The sequence below is a fragment of the Equus quagga genome, chromosome 3 (assembly GCF_021613505.1).
Source record: "Equus quagga isolate Etosha38 chromosome 3, UCLA_HA_Equagga_1.0, whole genome shotgun sequence".
NCBI lineage: Eukaryota > Metazoa > Chordata > Mammalia > Perissodactyla > Equidae > Equus > Equus quagga.
Genome location: NC_060269.1, coordinates 101666127 through 101684183, shown reverse-complemented (window position 1 = coordinate 101684183; position 18057 = coordinate 101666127). Strand labels below are relative to the sequence as shown.

Below are 18057 nucleotides of genomic sequence, written 5' to 3'. Positions count from 1 at the left end.
CTTAAAAGTGAAGTAATGAGGGGGCCCGGCCTGGTGGCACAGCGGTTAAGTTCGAACATTCTGCTTTTTGGTGGCCTGGGGTTGGCCGGTTTGGATCCTGGTTGTGGACATGGCACCACTGGGCAAAAACCATGCTGTGGTAGGTGTCGCAAGTATAAAGTAGAGGAAAAGGGGCATGAATATTAGCTCAGGGGCCAGTCTTCCTCAGCAAAAGGAGGAGGACAGGCAGTAGTTAGTTCAGGGCTAATCTTCCTCAAAAAAAACCCAAAAGACAATGAAGTAATGATAAGACCACAAACAAAAATTAAAATGTGAGGTTTAAGAAATAAATATGAGAGGGCTGGCCCCGTGGCCGAGTAGTTAAGTTCGCGCGCTCCGCTGCAGGCGGCCCAGTGTTTCGTTGGTTCGAATCCTGGGAGTGGACATGGCACTGCTCATCAGACCACGCTGAGGCAGCGTCCCACATGCCACAACTAGAAGAACCCACAACGAAGAATACACAACTATGTACCGGGGGGCTTTTGGGAGAAAAAGGAAAAAATAAAATCTTTAAAAAAAAAAAAAAGAAAGAAATATGAGAGGTTGAGAAGTGACTTTAGAGTGAGAAATTCTATATTCACCAAAATTGGAAACATTTTAAAAATAATTATTCTAATCTCTAATGTCAATATTTGTTCATGGATCTATATGTAAATTTTTGTAAGATATTTGTCTATTAAAGAATACTTATCCAAAACCTGGCAATTCTTTTACTTTCACTATAGCTTCTTTCTTTCCCTGAATATATTTTTTTGATTTATTTTAAATAAAATAACATAATTAATGTAATCATTTATTATTGAGAATTTACATTTATTTATTTATGTTCACAGCTATGTTTATCTTGAAATGAAAGAGTGTTACCAAGTAAGATCAAAATGAAAGGACTTTGTCCAGCTTTGCTGAGATATAATTTAAATACAAAAATGTGTAAGTTTAAGGTGTTGATGTATAGCTTGATACACTTATACATTGCAATTTGATTACCACTGTAACATTAGCTAATGCCTCCATCACATCATATAATTACCATTTTTTTGTTGTTGTGGTGAGAACATTTAGGATCTACTCACTTAGCAACTCTCAAGCATGTATTACCATGGTTTACAAAGATCCCTAGAACTTATTCATCCTATACATGTATGTTTGTTTCCTTTGACCAATATATCTCTACTCCCTGATCCCCTAGGCCCTGCTAGCCACCAGGGTCTACCCTCTGTTTCTGTGAGTTTGGCTTTTTAGATTACACGTATAAGTGATACCATAAGGTATTTGTCATCTCTGTCTGAGATGTCACTTTGCATAATGCATTTATGGTCATCCAAGTTGTCACCAATGGCAGGATTTCATTCTTTTCCATGGTTGAATAATATTCCACTGTATACATATACCACACCTTCTTTATCCATTCATCCATTGACAGCCACTTAGGTTGTTTCCTTATCTTGGCCATTGTGAATAATGCTGCAATGAACATGGGAGTGCAGATATCTCTTCCATGTCCTATTCTCATTTCCTTTGGATTTATACCCAAAAGTGTGATTGCTGAATCATATAGTAATTCTCTTCTTAATTGTTTGAGGGAACTCCTTGCTGTTCACATGGTGGTTGTACCAGTTTACATTCCCTGCAAAAGTATGTGTTCTCCTTTCTCCACATCCTCATCAGCACTTATTATACTTGTCTTTTCATGACAGCCATTCTAACAGGTGTGAGGTGATATCTCATTGTGGTTTTGATTGCATTTCCTGATAATTGGTGATGTTGAGCCCCTTTTCCTGTACCTCTTGGCCATTTGTATGTCTTCTTTGAAAAAATGTCTATTCAGTACTCCTGCTCATTTTTTTATCTACTTAGTTTTTCTTGTGTGTTTGTTTTGCTATTGAGTTATATGAGTTCATTACATATTTTGGATTTAACCCATTACCAGATATATAATTTGTGGATATTTTGACCAATTCCATAGATTGCTTTTCATTTTGTGGTCATTTCTTTTGCATATAGAATCTTTAAATTCAATGCAGTCCCACTTGTTGGTTTTCACTATTATTCCTTGTGCTTTTGGTGTTCTATCCAAAAAATCATTGCCGGACTCATATAAAGGCTATTTTCCCCTATGTTTTCTTATAGGAGGTTTATGGTTTCAGGTCTTACATTTAAGTCTTTAATTCATTTCTAATTAATTTTTGTGAGTGGTGTAAGATAGGGGTATAGTTTCACTCTCCTGCATGTGTTATCGAGTTTTCCCAGCATCATTTATTAAGGAGACTCTTCTTTTGCCATTGAATATTCTTGGCTACCTGGTGAAAGTTAGTGGACCATATATAGAGGGGTTTATTTCTGGGTCCTCAATTCTGCCCATTGGTCTATGTGTCTTTTTTTTTGCCAGTATCATTACTTTTTTTACTGCTACAGTTTTGTAGTATAGTTTGAAATCAGGAAGTGTGATGTCTCCAGCTTTGTTCTTTCTCAGGACTGCCTTGGCTATTTTGGGTCCTTTGTGGCTCCATATCAATTTAGGAGATTTTTTTTTCTATTTCTGTGCCCCAAAGGCTTGAGAAGCTGTCGCTCAATCAGCTCTTCCTTTCTTGGTTAGGGACTCTTTCTAGCTGAGTAGTTTCCTCCTGGCAGTAAGCAGTGCTGGCTTGAGGATGGGACGATGCAGGCAAAAGGAAGCTATCTTCTTTCTCTTCTTTGGTGATTGTTTTCAGGTTTTTTTTTCTTTTCACAATGTTTTTTTTTTCTTGCTACAATTTCTTGCGTGGAGTTAAGAGCTCTCCCAGAGCTAATTTTGTTCATGGATAGCTATGTAATTACTGATGTTTGTCAGGAGACAGAGAGGCTGGTACTTCTATATCCCCATTTTGACCTCTCAATTTTACTTTCTTTTCTTTTTTTATTTGTGAGGAAGATTAACCCTGAGCTAACTGCTGCCAATCCTCCTCTTTTTGCTGAGGAAGACTGGCCCTGAGCTAACATCCATGCCCATCTTCCTCTACTTTATATGTGGGACGCCTACCACAGTGTCATGTGCCAAGCGGTGCCACCTCCACACCCAGGATCCAAACCGGTGAACCCCAGGCCGCCAAAGCAGAACGTGTGCACTTAACTACTGCGCAACTGAGGCAGCCACTACTTTATTTTCTTTCTTTTGTTTTAAGTTAAAATATAGCAATATAGAATATTTTTGGCTAAAAATTAGCATGATACCATTTTTATAAAATTATTTCTACATTTTTCTTTATCCTTATGAATTAGCAAAATAAAATATTTGAAGTAATAATCTGTTTTGGTAATTCGTTACAGCTGCACAAGGAGAGTTAAGTGAGTTTTAATTTTCGTTTCTCTATTTTTGTGCTGTAAACCTAAATTCTCTATAATGCTATTACCAGCAATTTGCGAGAAATAAACAATAATTATTATTAATAAAAAGTCACATTTTGTGTGTCTTTAACAATAGCTTATTTTCTTTACATAAATTTAGTGTTTCTTTCAGGTTGTAATCAATTACTCATTAACAATACATGAATTAAAATGTCATCACAGATTTGAGAAGTATAAGAAAATTATATTGGATATCAATTAAAGTGTTGGTGTTTACTTAAAAGTAACCACTTTAAAATTGAATGAAAGTTTATTTCTTTTAAAATGCTATTTGGTTCTCAGTAAAGAATATATTCTATACTCACGATGGGTTGTTAATAACTTCCTTCAAAGCGTGAAGCAGATCGGAACGGGTCATTGTATGCAAGTCTACTTCAACAGCTACCCCTTTGGCCTTCATACGAGCAATATTGCCAAACTGATCACCAAATATTGGAATTCCCACCACAGGAATCCCATGGTAAATAGCTTCATACATTCCATTGGTTCCACAGTGAGTGATAAATGCTCTGGTTTGGTGATGACCTAACAGGAAAAAATATATCATTATTCTAAGTTGTGAGACTTTCAGAAACAGAAAATGATGACCACTGCACAAAACATTGATTCAATTAGACAACATCTTCTATACAACTCTGTGCCATGAGGCCGTATATAAATTCCCATAAACTCTAAACAAAGCAGTAGTTAGTTATTCCAGCAATTAGGTCATTCCCTAAATCTCTGAGAAGGTTTCTGTGGAGTTTAAATGATGGAGAATAGTTGTCAGCTGGACAAGGTGTTGGGGTAAGGAACACGTTAATAAGAATAATGGAAACATTGAAGAAACGAAAGTCTTGTGTGGAGGGGGAAGGGGAAGCAAGATGTGCAGTGTTTCAGCAGGAGGATGTTGGACTAACAGGCTAGAAAACAATACTAGGACAAGTTCATGAAGAACTCTGCTTAAGAAAATGGGATTTTGCACTTGATTTTATAACATGGAGTCATTTATAATATTAAAAATGATAAATAGAATTACTCGATTTTTATTTTCAAATAGTTATCGTGGGGAAGAGAGAAGAGAGGCAGTTGAAAACAGATACAGAGACTCAGGAGATACTGCAACATTCTACGCCAGTTAATGAGAGCCTGACCTAAAAGTATGTTTACTCTGATTCTGAAAAGAAGGAGATGGTATAGCAAATGGAGAATTATACATTCCATATTAACGTTAGAGCTTGACAAAAATTCTCTCCTTGACCAAACTCTAGTCAGGCTCCTCTGAACATTCTTCTCAACTAGACCCTATTATTTTGGCTTCTATGTGTTGTCTCTGCATTGTCAAATTTTAGCAAGAATCCTGCTGTCAGTTTAGCTAGACTCTCCCAGACTCAATATCTGATCACCATTTATATCTGATCAGTTTCCTAATCCATCAGCATCTGCCAGGTGATGTCTCATCACCTTGACCTACCTTCAACAAACATCTGTTTAGGTCAGTTTATCCAGAGTCCTCCACGCCCCTGAGGTTTCCTCAGAGTAATTTTCCATCCAGTGACCGCCACCCCTCCCCACACCCTCTGCTGCTCTGCTCCTTGGCTATAAAATCCCTACTTTTCCTTTTTGTATTCAGAGTTGAGGCCAATCTCTCTGCCTCACTGCAAAAGTCCATGATGGTCTTCAGTAGTGTGCCTTGCAGTCTTTAACAAGAGTCATGAATACTTTTTTCTTTAAGAAACTTCAGAAAAAATGTGAAGAAGACATGAAGTGTTTTATTTGCTTGTTTTGAATACAAATTTGTTGGATATATTTGTTATTGAGTAATCATTCAGATTATCCCTCATTCAACTGTGTTTTGTTTTGCTTCTCTTTGGTCTTACCTAGAAGATCATTCTGTGGAATCCAGTCATATAGTCGTGTATTGGGTCCTAACGTATCTGGTTTCTTTCCTGTGTATCTCCACAGAACCTGTTAAGATAAATACCTTTACTCTATTATAAGATGTTCAGAATCACAGAATTCAGTTACTTAGAATTAATCTAGTTCAATGCCTCCATATAGCAGATAGCCAAACTGAGGCCTTAAGTGATTAAGTAATGGGTGTTTTTAAATTCAAACTGCAACTATGTTTCAATTGCTTGCAATAGTCCTAATAGATAGGCTGTCATCAACAGGACAACTGTCATTTGGTAGATAAAGGAAACAAAACAATCTGTATCTGAAATATTTACAAATTGATGTTACTAGGCCACTCTGGTAAACCGAAGTTTTAAGTGGAGTTATCGGAAGCAAGAGGGAGGGATGTTACTTACAGTCATTTTAAGAATTAGTGTTTTGAACTTTTGTTACTTGTTTGGCAGTAACGTAAAGGCAAACATTGTCTTTTTTTTTTACTATTGTAAAATATACATAATGATATTTATCATTTTAATCTATTATAAGTTACAATTCTGTGGCATTAAGTATATCCACAATGTGTGTAACCATCACCACCTTCTACACCTCAGAAGTTTTCATCATCCCAAACACAAACACTGCACCCTTAAACAGTAACTCCCTGTTCCCCCACTCCCCAGTCCCTGGTAACCTCGATTTTTCTTTCTGTCTCTGAGAATTTGACTATTCTAGGTACTTCATATAAGTGAGATCATATAGTATTTGTCTTGTTCTGACTGGCTTATTTCACTTAGCGTTATGTCCTTTAGCTTCATTCGTGTTGTAGTGCATTAGAATTTGTTGAATTTGGTTATTAGTTCTGGTACCTTTTTATGGATTCTTGGAGACTTTGTATGTAGGATCATGATATCTGCAAATAGAAAATGTTTCACCTTTTCCTTTCCCATTTGGATGCCTTTTATTTCTTTTTCTTGTGTAAGATCCTAGGCTAGAATGTCTGGTACAATGCTAAATAGCATCGGTAAAAGCAGGTGTCCTTGGATTGCTCCTTACCTTAGGAGGAAAGCTTTCAGTTTCCACCATGGAGTAAGATGTTACCTGTGGGTTTTCCAAAAATGTGCTTCACCATATTCAGGAATTTTCCCTCTATTCCTGGTTTTCTGAGAGGTATTATCTTGAAAGAATGTTGGATTTTGTCAGATTCCCTTCTTGGGTGCAAGTGGAAATGATTGTGTGTTTTTTTTATCCTTCATTCTATTAATGTAAGGTATTACATAGATAGATCTCTTGTGTTGACCCACTCTTGAATTCCTGTGATAGACTCCATTTTATCATAGTGAATACTCCTTTCAATATTCTGTTGGATTTGATGTGTAATATTTTGTTGAGGATTTTTATAACTGCATTTACAAGGAATCTTGGTCTGTAATTTTATTTTCTTGGGATGTCCTCAGCTGGCTTCTGTATCAGGGTAAATTGGGCCTCACAGAACCATTTAGGAAGTGATTCCTCCTCCACAAATTTTTGGAAGAAATTGAAAGAGATTAGTTTAATTCTTTAATTCTTCTTTAAATGTTTGATTCAATTTACCAGTGAAGCTATCTGGTCCAAAACTTTTCTTTGTTGAGAGATTTTGGATTACTAATTCAATCTCTTAATTTGTTATAGGTCATTTGAAATATTCCATTTCTTCTTCAGTCAGTTTAAACAACTTGTATGTTTCAAATAATTTATTTTTTCTAGATTGTCCAATTTTTTGGAATATACTTGTTCATAATACCCTTATAATTCTTTTGATCTTTTAAAGTCAGTAGTGTTCTCCCCATATTCATTTCTGATTTTAGTTACTTTTTCTCTTTGCCACTTTAGCTAAAGTTTTGATAATTTGTTGATCTTTTCAAAGAACTAACTTTTGGTTTCATTACTTTTCTCTATTGTTTTTCTATTGTCTGATCTATTTATCTTTGCTCTAATCTTCATTATTTCCTTCCTTCTGGTTGCTTTGGGTTTAGTTTGCCATCTTTTTCTTATGCTTTATGATATAAATTAGGTTATTAATTTTAGATATTTCTTCTTTTTCAGTATAGGCATTACCGCTGTACATTTCCTTCTGAGAACTGCTTTCACTGCATCTCATAAGTTTCAGTCTGTTCAGTGTTCATTCATTTTACGTATTATTTAACTATCCTTGTGATTTATTCTTTGAGCATCTGGTTGTTAACTTCAATAGCATACAAAAACTCTACTCCTTTATAGCTCCATCCCCCTTTCTGTTAACGATGTCACAAATTACATATTTATACACTGTGTTCCTAATAATGCAGGTTAATAATTGTTTTTTATGCATTTTTCTTTTCAATCAGTGAGAAAGTGAAGATATGGAGTTACATCCAAAAGTGTAATACTGCTAGCTTTTATAATTGCCTTTGTAGTTACTTTTACTGCAGATCATTAGTTCTTATGGTTTTGTGTTGCTATCTAGTACCCTTTCATTTTAACCTGAGACTCCCCCTTGACTTTCTTGAAGTGCAGGTCTAGTGGTAATGATCTCCCCCAACTTTTATTTACCTGGGAATGTTTTAATTTATACTTAATTTTTGAGGAAATTTTTGCCTGATGTAAGATTCTCTGTTGAGAATTTTTTGTTAGCATTTTGAGAATATCAACCTACTGCCTTCTGACCTCTAAGGTTTCTGATGAGAAATTGGCTGATCATCTTATTGAAGGTCATTTCTGTGATTAGTTGCTTCTATCTTGTTGTTATCAAGATTCTACCATTCTCTCTGCTTTTGGAAAGCTTGATTGTAATGTGTCTTAGTGTGCGTCCCTGAGATTATCCTATTTAATGTTTTTTGATCTTCTTGGATTTCTATATTCATTTCTCCCATTAAATCTGGGACACTTGCAACCACTATTACTTAAAATATTATTTTTGACCATTTCCCTCTTTCTGGCACTTCCACAGAAGTGTATGTTCCTGGCACAGTGTGTATGTTCCTCCACTTGGTGGTGTCTCAGAAGTCCCTTAGGCTTTGTTCATTTGTCTTCATTTATTTTTCTTTCCGTTCCTCTGACTCAACAATTTGTGTCATCTTGTCTTTAAGTTTGCCAGTTTCTTCTGCCTGTTCATATCGGCTTTGCAATCCAGGAGAAATTTTTCATGTCAATTATTATACTTCTCAGCTCCAGATTTCTTTTTGTTCTTTTCGTAGTTTCTTTCTCTTTATTGATCTTTTCATTTTGTTCCTATATTGTGTTTTCTTTCTATCAATATCTTCCTTTAGGTCTTTGATCATCTTTAAGGCAATTATTTTAAAGTTTTTGTCTAATAATTCCAATATCTAAGCTTCCTGAGGGATACTTTCTCTCAATTTATTTTGGCCCTTTGAGTGAAAGATACTTTCATGTATCTTTGTATGCCTTGAGATTTTTGTAGAGAACCAGACATTTGATTCTTATAATGTATTAACTGTGGAATCAGATTCTCCTTTTTTGTTGTGGTTTGATTTTTCTTTTTTTTTTTTTTTTTTCGGTTGTTGAAGGGTATCTCTTTGCCAGGAATCAGCCTGAGGCGAAAGCTTTACATCTTCTCAGATTTTTTTGTAGCCTGTGTCTCTTGCTGGACATGCACATGGCTTTCTAAATTCTACTCTCTGTGAGGGTGTTTTAAAGTGGTCCAATTCTTTATTGTCTTTCTCCCAAATGGAGAAAAAAGAAAAAATGAAAAAAAAAAAAAGACAACGTTGCTCCTTTAATTCTCCTGAAAGCTGTTTTAGCTAGAGGGTTGTGGAAAAACTGACCAACTTCCATGCCTCTACCTCAGTGATGAAAGGCAGAAATCAACAATAGAATGCAGAAGCACAATATTTGTAGGATATGGTCCTTATTTTAAACCTTGGCTCCACAAAATCATGCAAGGAATACAGGCATTTAGCCTGCCTTGGGGCTGGGAGATGAGGAATTTGAAGCTGCTGCTCTGCTAAAAGCTGAATAAAAATTGACTAACTTTTCATTAATCACTATGTACCAGCCAAGCTCTCCCCTGGAAGTTGTGAGTGCTCTGATGGACTTCAGAGTTCTGGTATGGTGACTTCAGACAGTTTCTGCCAGTATAATTGTTTTTAGGTTAAGTGGCAGATCCTTGGTGCTGCCTACACCATCCTGATGTCACCTCTAATCATTGTATTTTAATGTAATAGAACATTGAATATTTTTATGAAGATCCTTTCTATCTCAAATATTTAAATGAGTACTACTGCAGCAAATAACCTGTGAAAGAAATTTGGTTATAAGTACAAGATTGTTACAATCATTTAGAACTTAAATGACATATATTCTGGTATTTTGACTAAAGCTAGAAAGGAAAATTATTCCTGCTAGTATAAGAAAAACATTACTCAGTTATAATCTAGAATGATATTAGTAAAAAAATCATATTTTAAAGGAGCATCATAGCGTGAACTGCACAAATCTTTTGCTATATTACTAAAAGCTTCTTTTTTTAAAGATTGGCACCTGAGTTCACAACTGCTGCCAATTTTGCTTTTCTTTTTCTGATTTTTCTCCCCCAATCCCCCCAGTATATAGCTGTGTATCTTTTAGGTGTGGGTCCTTCTAGTTGTGACATGTGGGACGCCACCTCAGCATGGCCTGACAAATGGTGCCATGTCCATGCCCAGGATCTGAACCAGTGAAACCCCTGGCTGTGGAAGTGGGGAATGCGAACTTAACCACTTGGCCACTGGGCCAGCCCCTACTAAAAGTTTTAACTGTTTAAACAGAAGAATCGCTATTTAGAAGTACTCCAAGAATCTAAGCTATCAGTACCAGGCTCAATCAAGGCCTTGTCCAAAATCATTAATTATAGTCCCAAGGACCTTGTGAATTGAGGCCGTGTTTTTGAAAATCTTTTCCTTTACTCTCTGTCATGCTAGTTGTACCTTGTATGCATGCCTCAGACTTAAAGAAAAAAAAAGAGGGGCTGGCCCCTTGGCCGAGTGGTAAAGTTTGCATGCTCCACTTCAGTGGCCCAGGGTTCACTGGTTCGGACCCTGGTTGCAGACCTACACACTGCTCATCAAGGCATGCTGTAGTGGCATCCCACAGAGAAGAACAAGAATGACTTACAACAAGGATATACAACGATGTGCTGGGGCTTTAGGGAGGGGAAAAAATCAACAATGAGGAAGATTGGCAACAAACGTTAGCTCAGGGTCAATCTTCCCAGGAAAGAAAAAACAGAACAACCAAACAAGATTAGATTACATGGAAACCTTAAAACCTAGCCATAAAGCTGATAGATTGTTTAAGATCAGTGAATGATTTAGTTGTAGTCCACTATTTAAAGAAAATACTGCAGCATGCTTTCCTGATAGCAATGCCAGATTTAAAGCAAGAGAGCAGTCAAATGCTTTTAGTTACCTTCTTCTGACATTTAATACTTTTTCTTTAAGGCTCAGTTAAATTGATGCTAACGATACCAATAGCTTTTTCTACACTTGTAAAGTACACTTTTAAGGAGACATTCATGGATTTTAGAATAGCTGCCCCTCAAAAATAAGATTATCTGACCTTCTGTGGAATCTGGGCGAGGGCTGATGCAATCATGTTAGACTTTTCTTCTGTGAGATTTTGGATCATTGACCCCAGAGTAAATACCACAACTCCATCTTTTCCAGAGCTCTGGACAAACTCTTCTACCTCCTGTAAAGAAAACAGTCTTTGTAATATGAAACTCTAGAGTTAAGAGAATACAATAGTCATACACTTTTCTCAATGAGCCTCAATTATTATACAGTTCTACCTGTTCGTACATTAACGATTTTAAAGTATGAAATATGACCTGAAATCACTGGTTATTAGGCAAATTAAAAATGGTTTAAATTGAAGTTTTCTATCAAGCATGTCTAAACATTTTTCAGGTGTGTCTTTGTGTTTACAAGTTATTGACTACTAGTTACCTTCTGCCAGGTGCTAAGCTCTTTACATGTATGATTGAACTTAAATATACAGTGATCTTAAGGGATATGTATACTTTTGCTGATTAGAAGGCTGTCTCAGAGAGATTAAGCACTTTCTTCAAGGATATACAGCAGTAGATGGCAGCACCAAATTTCTAAGTTAAGCTTGTTGACTGTAAAGCCAATGACCATATTTAATGCTCTCTTTTGCTGTCCAACTCTCTCCTCAATGCTCCAAATGAATACTTGACTCCTACTTTATAATAAATAGCTCTGGTACTTCACTTCATATTTAACCTTGGATACTTTGAAGATTATCATTAATTTTTATGCTGAGTCAGTCAGTATAATGACATGGGAATGGTATATTTACATTGTTTTTCTGTTTTTTAAATTTCTCTTTATTGTGGTTCCATTCGTGCTTTATATAAGTTTCCACAAACACACATAGGAATGAGGTAGCCATATAACTTACTGATTAAATAAGTGATGTAGAAATAGCTATGATGCACACTCAGGAGAGAACAGTAATATTATGGGAATGTATTGCTTTGCATTGAAAACAAAAATAGCATGTTTAATCATGTTGAAGTAAAAAGAAATTTTTCACCCTACGTTTAAGTACTAACCGAAATAATCCAATCAAATCAGACAAGAAAAAATGTGTTGGATTTAAATGAGAAGACATAAATTTTGTACACATGTACATGACAATATTGGGGAAATGGCAATAACCAATAATGCAAACCATTATAAATGATAGTTGGTCAGATTCATAATCACTACACAAAAATCAATAATATTTCTTCACAACAGCAATAACCAATGTGAACGTTTAAAATGAGTCATCATTCACAGTAGTAATTAAAAAATATAAACTGTTTAAGAGTATAAATATGTACTTTTATTGAAAAAAGTTTCAAATTCTAGTAAATGATGTAAAACAAGACCCTGATATATAGAGAGATGTATTGTGTGTATTAGTCAGTGTTCTCCAGAGAAATAGAACCAATACTATGTGTGTACACATATCGATCTATATCAATCTGTCTATCCATCTCTCTCTCTCTCTCCCTCCTCCCCTCTTTCTCTATCTATCTACCTACCTATCTATCAATCAAGAAAGATTTATTTTATGGAATTGGCTCATGTGATTATAGAGCCTGGTAACTCCAAAATCTGCAGGTAGGCCATCAGACTGGAGATCCAGAGAAGAGCCAATGTTGCTCAAATCGGAAGGCCTTGTGCTGTCAGACACTGCCTTAGCTTGAGAGAGGTCAGTCTTTTGTTCTATTCATGTCTTCATCTAATTGAGTGAGGCTCATTCACATAATGGAAAGCAATTTGTGTTACTCAAAGTGCACTAATTAAATGTTAATCTCGTCCAAAAATACCCTTGCAGAAGCATCCAGAAAATGTTGGAAATATATTTGGGTACCTGGCCCAGGCAAGTTGACACATAAAAGTAACCATCATACTGTGGTTATTGGTGGATTGACTTAATATATAAAACTATCAATTTTTTTATATTAATTTTCAATTATGGCATAATTTTCTTCATAAATTGGCAAACGTTTTAAAATTTATATAGAATATCTTTCTATAAATAATTAATGAAATTTGAAAAAGAAAAGGAAATACTAGGAACTTCTTAAATCGGATAATAATACATAATACATTTGGTGCTACTAACCTCCTAACAGACAAAGTGAACAAAAGAACAAAATAGTGAGACTAGAAAAAGAACCATGAGTATATAAAAGCCTGCTATATATAAAGGTGATATCACAAGTCATTGAGACAACCAGTGAGAAAAATTCATACTGAGTAGATTATTTACTATTAGGTAAAGCTATAAAAATATATTCACTACCTAGACATAAAAGGGAGGGGACTCTTTACCTCATATTATACATTAATATAAAATCTAAATGGGTTAAGTGAATCCATATTAAAGTACAATATTATAATTTTTAAAATAAAATATAAAACAGTAGCTTTATAATGTTAGAAATGAGAAAAATATTTTAAATGAGACTTGAAAAGTACAAACCATAAAGTACAAATGATGGATTTGATTACATCAAATTTAGTACTTTATTTTTAAAGAAGGAAGTCAGAGGTAACATAACACATATATGGATTCATAGAGGAAGATATTTGCAATGGCTAAAACAAGAATTAATACCTAGATATTCTAGACTATGGAAAGAATTTGTATTGCTTGGAAAGAAAAACAATAAATTATCTGAAAGAAAAACATACCAAGTATGTGAGTTTAACACAGAAAATCAGAATAACTAAGTTTCTGAAAGGATGTTCAACTGTGTTATTAATTGAAATTATCAATAAAAGACAACAATATGATACCACTTTACCCTTATGAAACTGACACGTATTAGAAAATAGAAAACTATCAAGGGCTAGATACGATATGGAAGATAGGACCACTCAAGCACTCCCGAAGAAACTATACATCTGTATGGCTTTTTAGTGAAATTAATGCAGAATGAAATTAAGTATGCATGTACACATGACTCCACAACCCCACTGTTGGATGTGTATCTGAAATATATGCAAGTACCATAAAGGAACACATTTGAAACTTTTCTTCACTCTACTCTTTGTTGTAGGATAGAGATGGAGACATCTAATTGCCCTTTATGGGAAATAAATATACAAAATGGTGTAAATACATGCACCAAAAATCTCTACAGCAGCCAGAATTAATGAAATATATTTAAAAATAGAAACTTGGATACACATTAAAAACTTAGAGGAGTAAAAGAAGGCAAATGTGAATTATAGCATAACCCCATTTACATAATTAAGCTCAAATCAATGCTATATATTTTCAAAGATCCACAGTTATCTGTATAAATTGGAATGGGAATAAATATTACGTGCGCTTGACTAACTGTCTACTGGTTGTGGGTAATGGAAAAGAGGACAAAGGAAACATGTAAGAAGATAAATCAAAAGGGGTGTTTGATATGGGCTGATTATGGAATGGCATGAGTTGAGGGTATGATTAACACATTCTGAGGACCTGAGGTTCAAGCGAACAAACAAAAACAAAACCTAAAATCCATGGTTCCTCAAACATAGATTTTAGCATTCAAAATCAAACTGACATTTTTTTCACATTGTAGTGGGAGGGAAATTATTCTTTCCTCTTCCTAACCTGTCTCTCTTAGAAGGAAGAAATGAAAGCCCGTTTGGTTCTTACTGTAGAACCCTGATTGGGTCACATTTCTAGGAGATTGTTTTACTGAGTGTGGCAAGAACACCTAGACATGGGTCAGTGTGGCTCTTTCCCTACTTCTTCTGTAGATGAGGCCAAAAGTTTAAGAAGAAAAGAAGTATTTCAAGACAGGCTTTAGATACTGTTTTCTTCTTTTCATGCTTAATTGATCTCATTACTCTGACATAGCTACCTGATTACTGATGACACTTTGATTTAAAGGAAGCTGAAGCTATGTACAGTTGAGTCTAAACAAAAGATCCAGAATAATTTACTACATAGAGATTAAGGCACGAATGTAGTTAATAAAAGAGCTTACACTTATTAATCATTTGCCATTGTACGTACACTAACTCAAACACAGCACACAAATATGGCTATTGTTTGTGGAAAGATTCAAATTGTACCAGGTTCTCCCACTTTGTTTCTACTAAAGCCTCAACCTCGTGATTACTTTGCTTTTCACCCTCAATATGAGTTACTTTGCACGTTCACATTTGTTCTTATATTTGTATGTAACGTAGATTTAGTGTCCTTAATCTACTTTTAATTATTAGGAATATTATTGAAAATCCTGAAACATTTTAATGCCAAAATTTAACATGAACTATTCAAAAAATTAAATATTATGAAAATACTTTCTATATTAAAGACACTTTACTGTCATCATTGACTTAGGAATCAATTTTTTCACAAGCGTGAGAGCCTGTGCATTATTTGAATAGAGATTGGGATTGTGCTTTGTAATGTCCTCAAGGGCCTACTGTACTTTGGTGAGAGGAGACAGGGGACATAAAATTCCACTGGAAATACGTTAAAGCTCTAGCTCTTTCTGGGTATCCCTTTTCTTTTAAGGAAGATCGGCCCTAGGCTAACTTCTGCTGCCAATCCTCCTCTTTTTTAGCCGAGGAAGACTGGCCCTGAGCTAACATCCATGCCCATCTTATCTACTTTATATGTGGGACACCTTCCACAGCATGGCTTGACAAGCGGTGTGTAGGTCCGCACCCAGGATCTGAATCCACCAACCCCAGGCTGCCAAAACAGAATGTGTGAACTTAACCTCTGTCCCACTGGGCCAGCCCCCCTTTCTGGGTATTCTTTTTTTTTTTTTTTTTTTTTTATTTTATTCCTTTTTCTCCCCAAAGCCCCCCAGTACATAGTTGTATATTCTTCGTTGTGGGTCCTTCTAGTTGTGGCATGTGGGACGCTGCCTCAGCGTGGTTTGATGAGCAGTGCCATGTCCGCACCCAGGATTCGAACCAACGAAACACTGGGCCGCCTGCAGCGGAGCGCGCGAACTTAACCACTCGGCCACGGGGCCAGCCCCCCTTTCTGGGTATTCTTAAAGCTCATATGAAAAACATCAGATAGACCCTCCATGCCACACTGTTGGTAAAATAAATAAATACATAAATACACACAAACACATAGGTGTGTTACTGGATGAATAATAAGGCAATAGCAGGCTTCTGAATATGTTTGAATTATTAAAATATGGCATATAGCATATAAGTAAGTCTCACACTATCCCAACAGTTGACTTCTTTGCTTTTAGAATTGAATCTTGGGGCTGAGCCCATGGCCAAATGGTTAAGTTCACCCACTCACATTGGGCGGGCCACAGTTTCACTGGTTAGGATTCTGGGCACTGACCTAGCATCGCTCATCAAGACATGCTGAGGTGGCATCCCACATAGCAGAGCCAGAATAACCTACCACTACAATATGAAATTATGTACTGGGGAGCTTTGGGGAGAAGAAGAGGAAAAAAAAAAAGATTGACAACAAATATTAGCTCAGATGCCAATAAAAAACAAAAAAAGAATTGAATCCTTACAGTGCTTAGATCTTTTATCCAAAAAGTATGAAGTAATATGAAGGTGGCTCAGAATATTTAAGTGACTACTTTCTGAGCAGGAGCAATGGTTTAGAACAATAAAGAATGAAATTCCAGTAATATTTAACTTGTCAAAATTAAATTACTGTGTTCATGTAACAAGATAAAGTAAAGATTTCTTACGTGATTTAAAATTCCCAAATATTTCAGACTCTTTAATGAGTATTTCATGTACTTCCTGGTCTTATCTGAAACTTAGGATTTGGCCTATAATCCTTTCACTATACTCTACTGATTTTATCCTACCTGCATCAGGGGCCAGACAGAGGCTTGATCTGTGTCCTTCCCTCTCCTGACTGAATTTCCAACCATTTCTTTCTCTATACTTTCAAAAAATATCCTTGTCTTTATGTGTTTAATCTGTATTATCAACTACCCGTGCTCAGTATGCCACCTGTCAGACTTTCAGCAACACCCCTGTTCACAGAAGCCTTTGCCATCTGGCTCACAGTCTTCTGGTCCATCCCAAATTCTACGTCTACCCAGGGTGACTTAACCAATACAAAATCATGTCTTCTTATTCCTTGACATCATTATTTTAAATCACTGCTTATGGAAAAGGCAAAACAATGTAGGGAGTAAAAGAATTAGTTATTTCCCAGGATTTAGGGGCAGAGAGGGATAAATAAGTGGAGCACAGGGGATTTTTAGGGCAAAGAAACTTTGCTATATGATACTATCAGTGTGGATGCATCTCATTTTACATTTATCAAAACCTATAGAAAGTACAACACAAACAGTTAACCTTAATGAAAACTGTGGCCTTTGGTGATGCTTATGTGTTAATGTTAGTCTATTGATTGTAACAAATGTGCCACACTGGTGTGGGATATTGATGGTAGGGGGAAGCTGTGAGTGGGAAGAAGACAGGAGATAGGTCAAACTCTCTGTACTTTCTGTTCAATTTTTCTGTGAATGTAAATGGATATAAAAAAAAGTTTATCACAAACAATACATAGACATATCCCTTGAGATTAAGAATGCTGAATTCAGTAACTGCAACTAGACACTGCATTGGCACATCAAATTCAGCATGCCCAAATATAAACACTATTTTCCCTCACAACTGTTCCTCACCTTAATAAATGCCAATGTGCTCAACTAAAGTGCCCATAAAAAGAAACAATAGGGGAAAGACATACAAAGAAATGGAAGCCAAGGATTTGTTCTTGAACTCTCTCCCTTAATCTCCACTTCCAGCCGATAACCAAATCCTATTGAATTTCTTTGTAAATACTTCTTAAATCTCTGCACTTCCACTCAAATCACTATCATATTGTAGTTTGGATCTCTATAATCTCTTTCAGGAAGCATTGCAACTGTATCTTAGCTTATTTCCCTTCTTCAAATCTTGCTCCATTCCAAAAAATTTAATAGCCAAGTTTTATGAAAGGGTAAGATGCATCATGTTACTGCTTAAAAATTTTGCATTGATCCTTCACTGACCTTAAATTTGAAGTAAAGAATACTTAGTAGTGCCCATTATTTTTTATAACCTATCCCCTGATTATCTCTCTAGTCTATTTTCTCTCCTTTATTAAAACAAAACTGTTCATCATCACTGCACTTCTGCCAGATCTTTTGGATAAACCTTCATATCTCAGTTTGATTGTTCTCAAATTATTATAATTCCTCACAGGTGTCCATTTCTAAGA

General features: G+C 35.7%; 1 protein-coding gene across 1 annotated transcript in view; it reads right to left on the bottom strand.

Moving 5' to 3' along the window:
- Positions 1–18057, bottom strand: part of LOC124237172 (UDP-glucuronosyltransferase 2C1-like) — a 33945-nt gene that overhangs the window by 1473 nt on the left and 14415 nt on the right. The window contains exons 3-5 of the mRNA XM_046656556.1: positions 10870–11001; positions 5283–5370; positions 3729–3948 (exon numbers count right to left, since the gene is read on the bottom strand). Coding sequence (XP_046512512.1) covers positions 3729–3948; positions 5283–5370; positions 10870–11001 — 440 coding nt within the window. The remainder of the gene's footprint in view (positions 1–3728; positions 3949–5282; positions 5371–10869; positions 11002–18057) is intronic.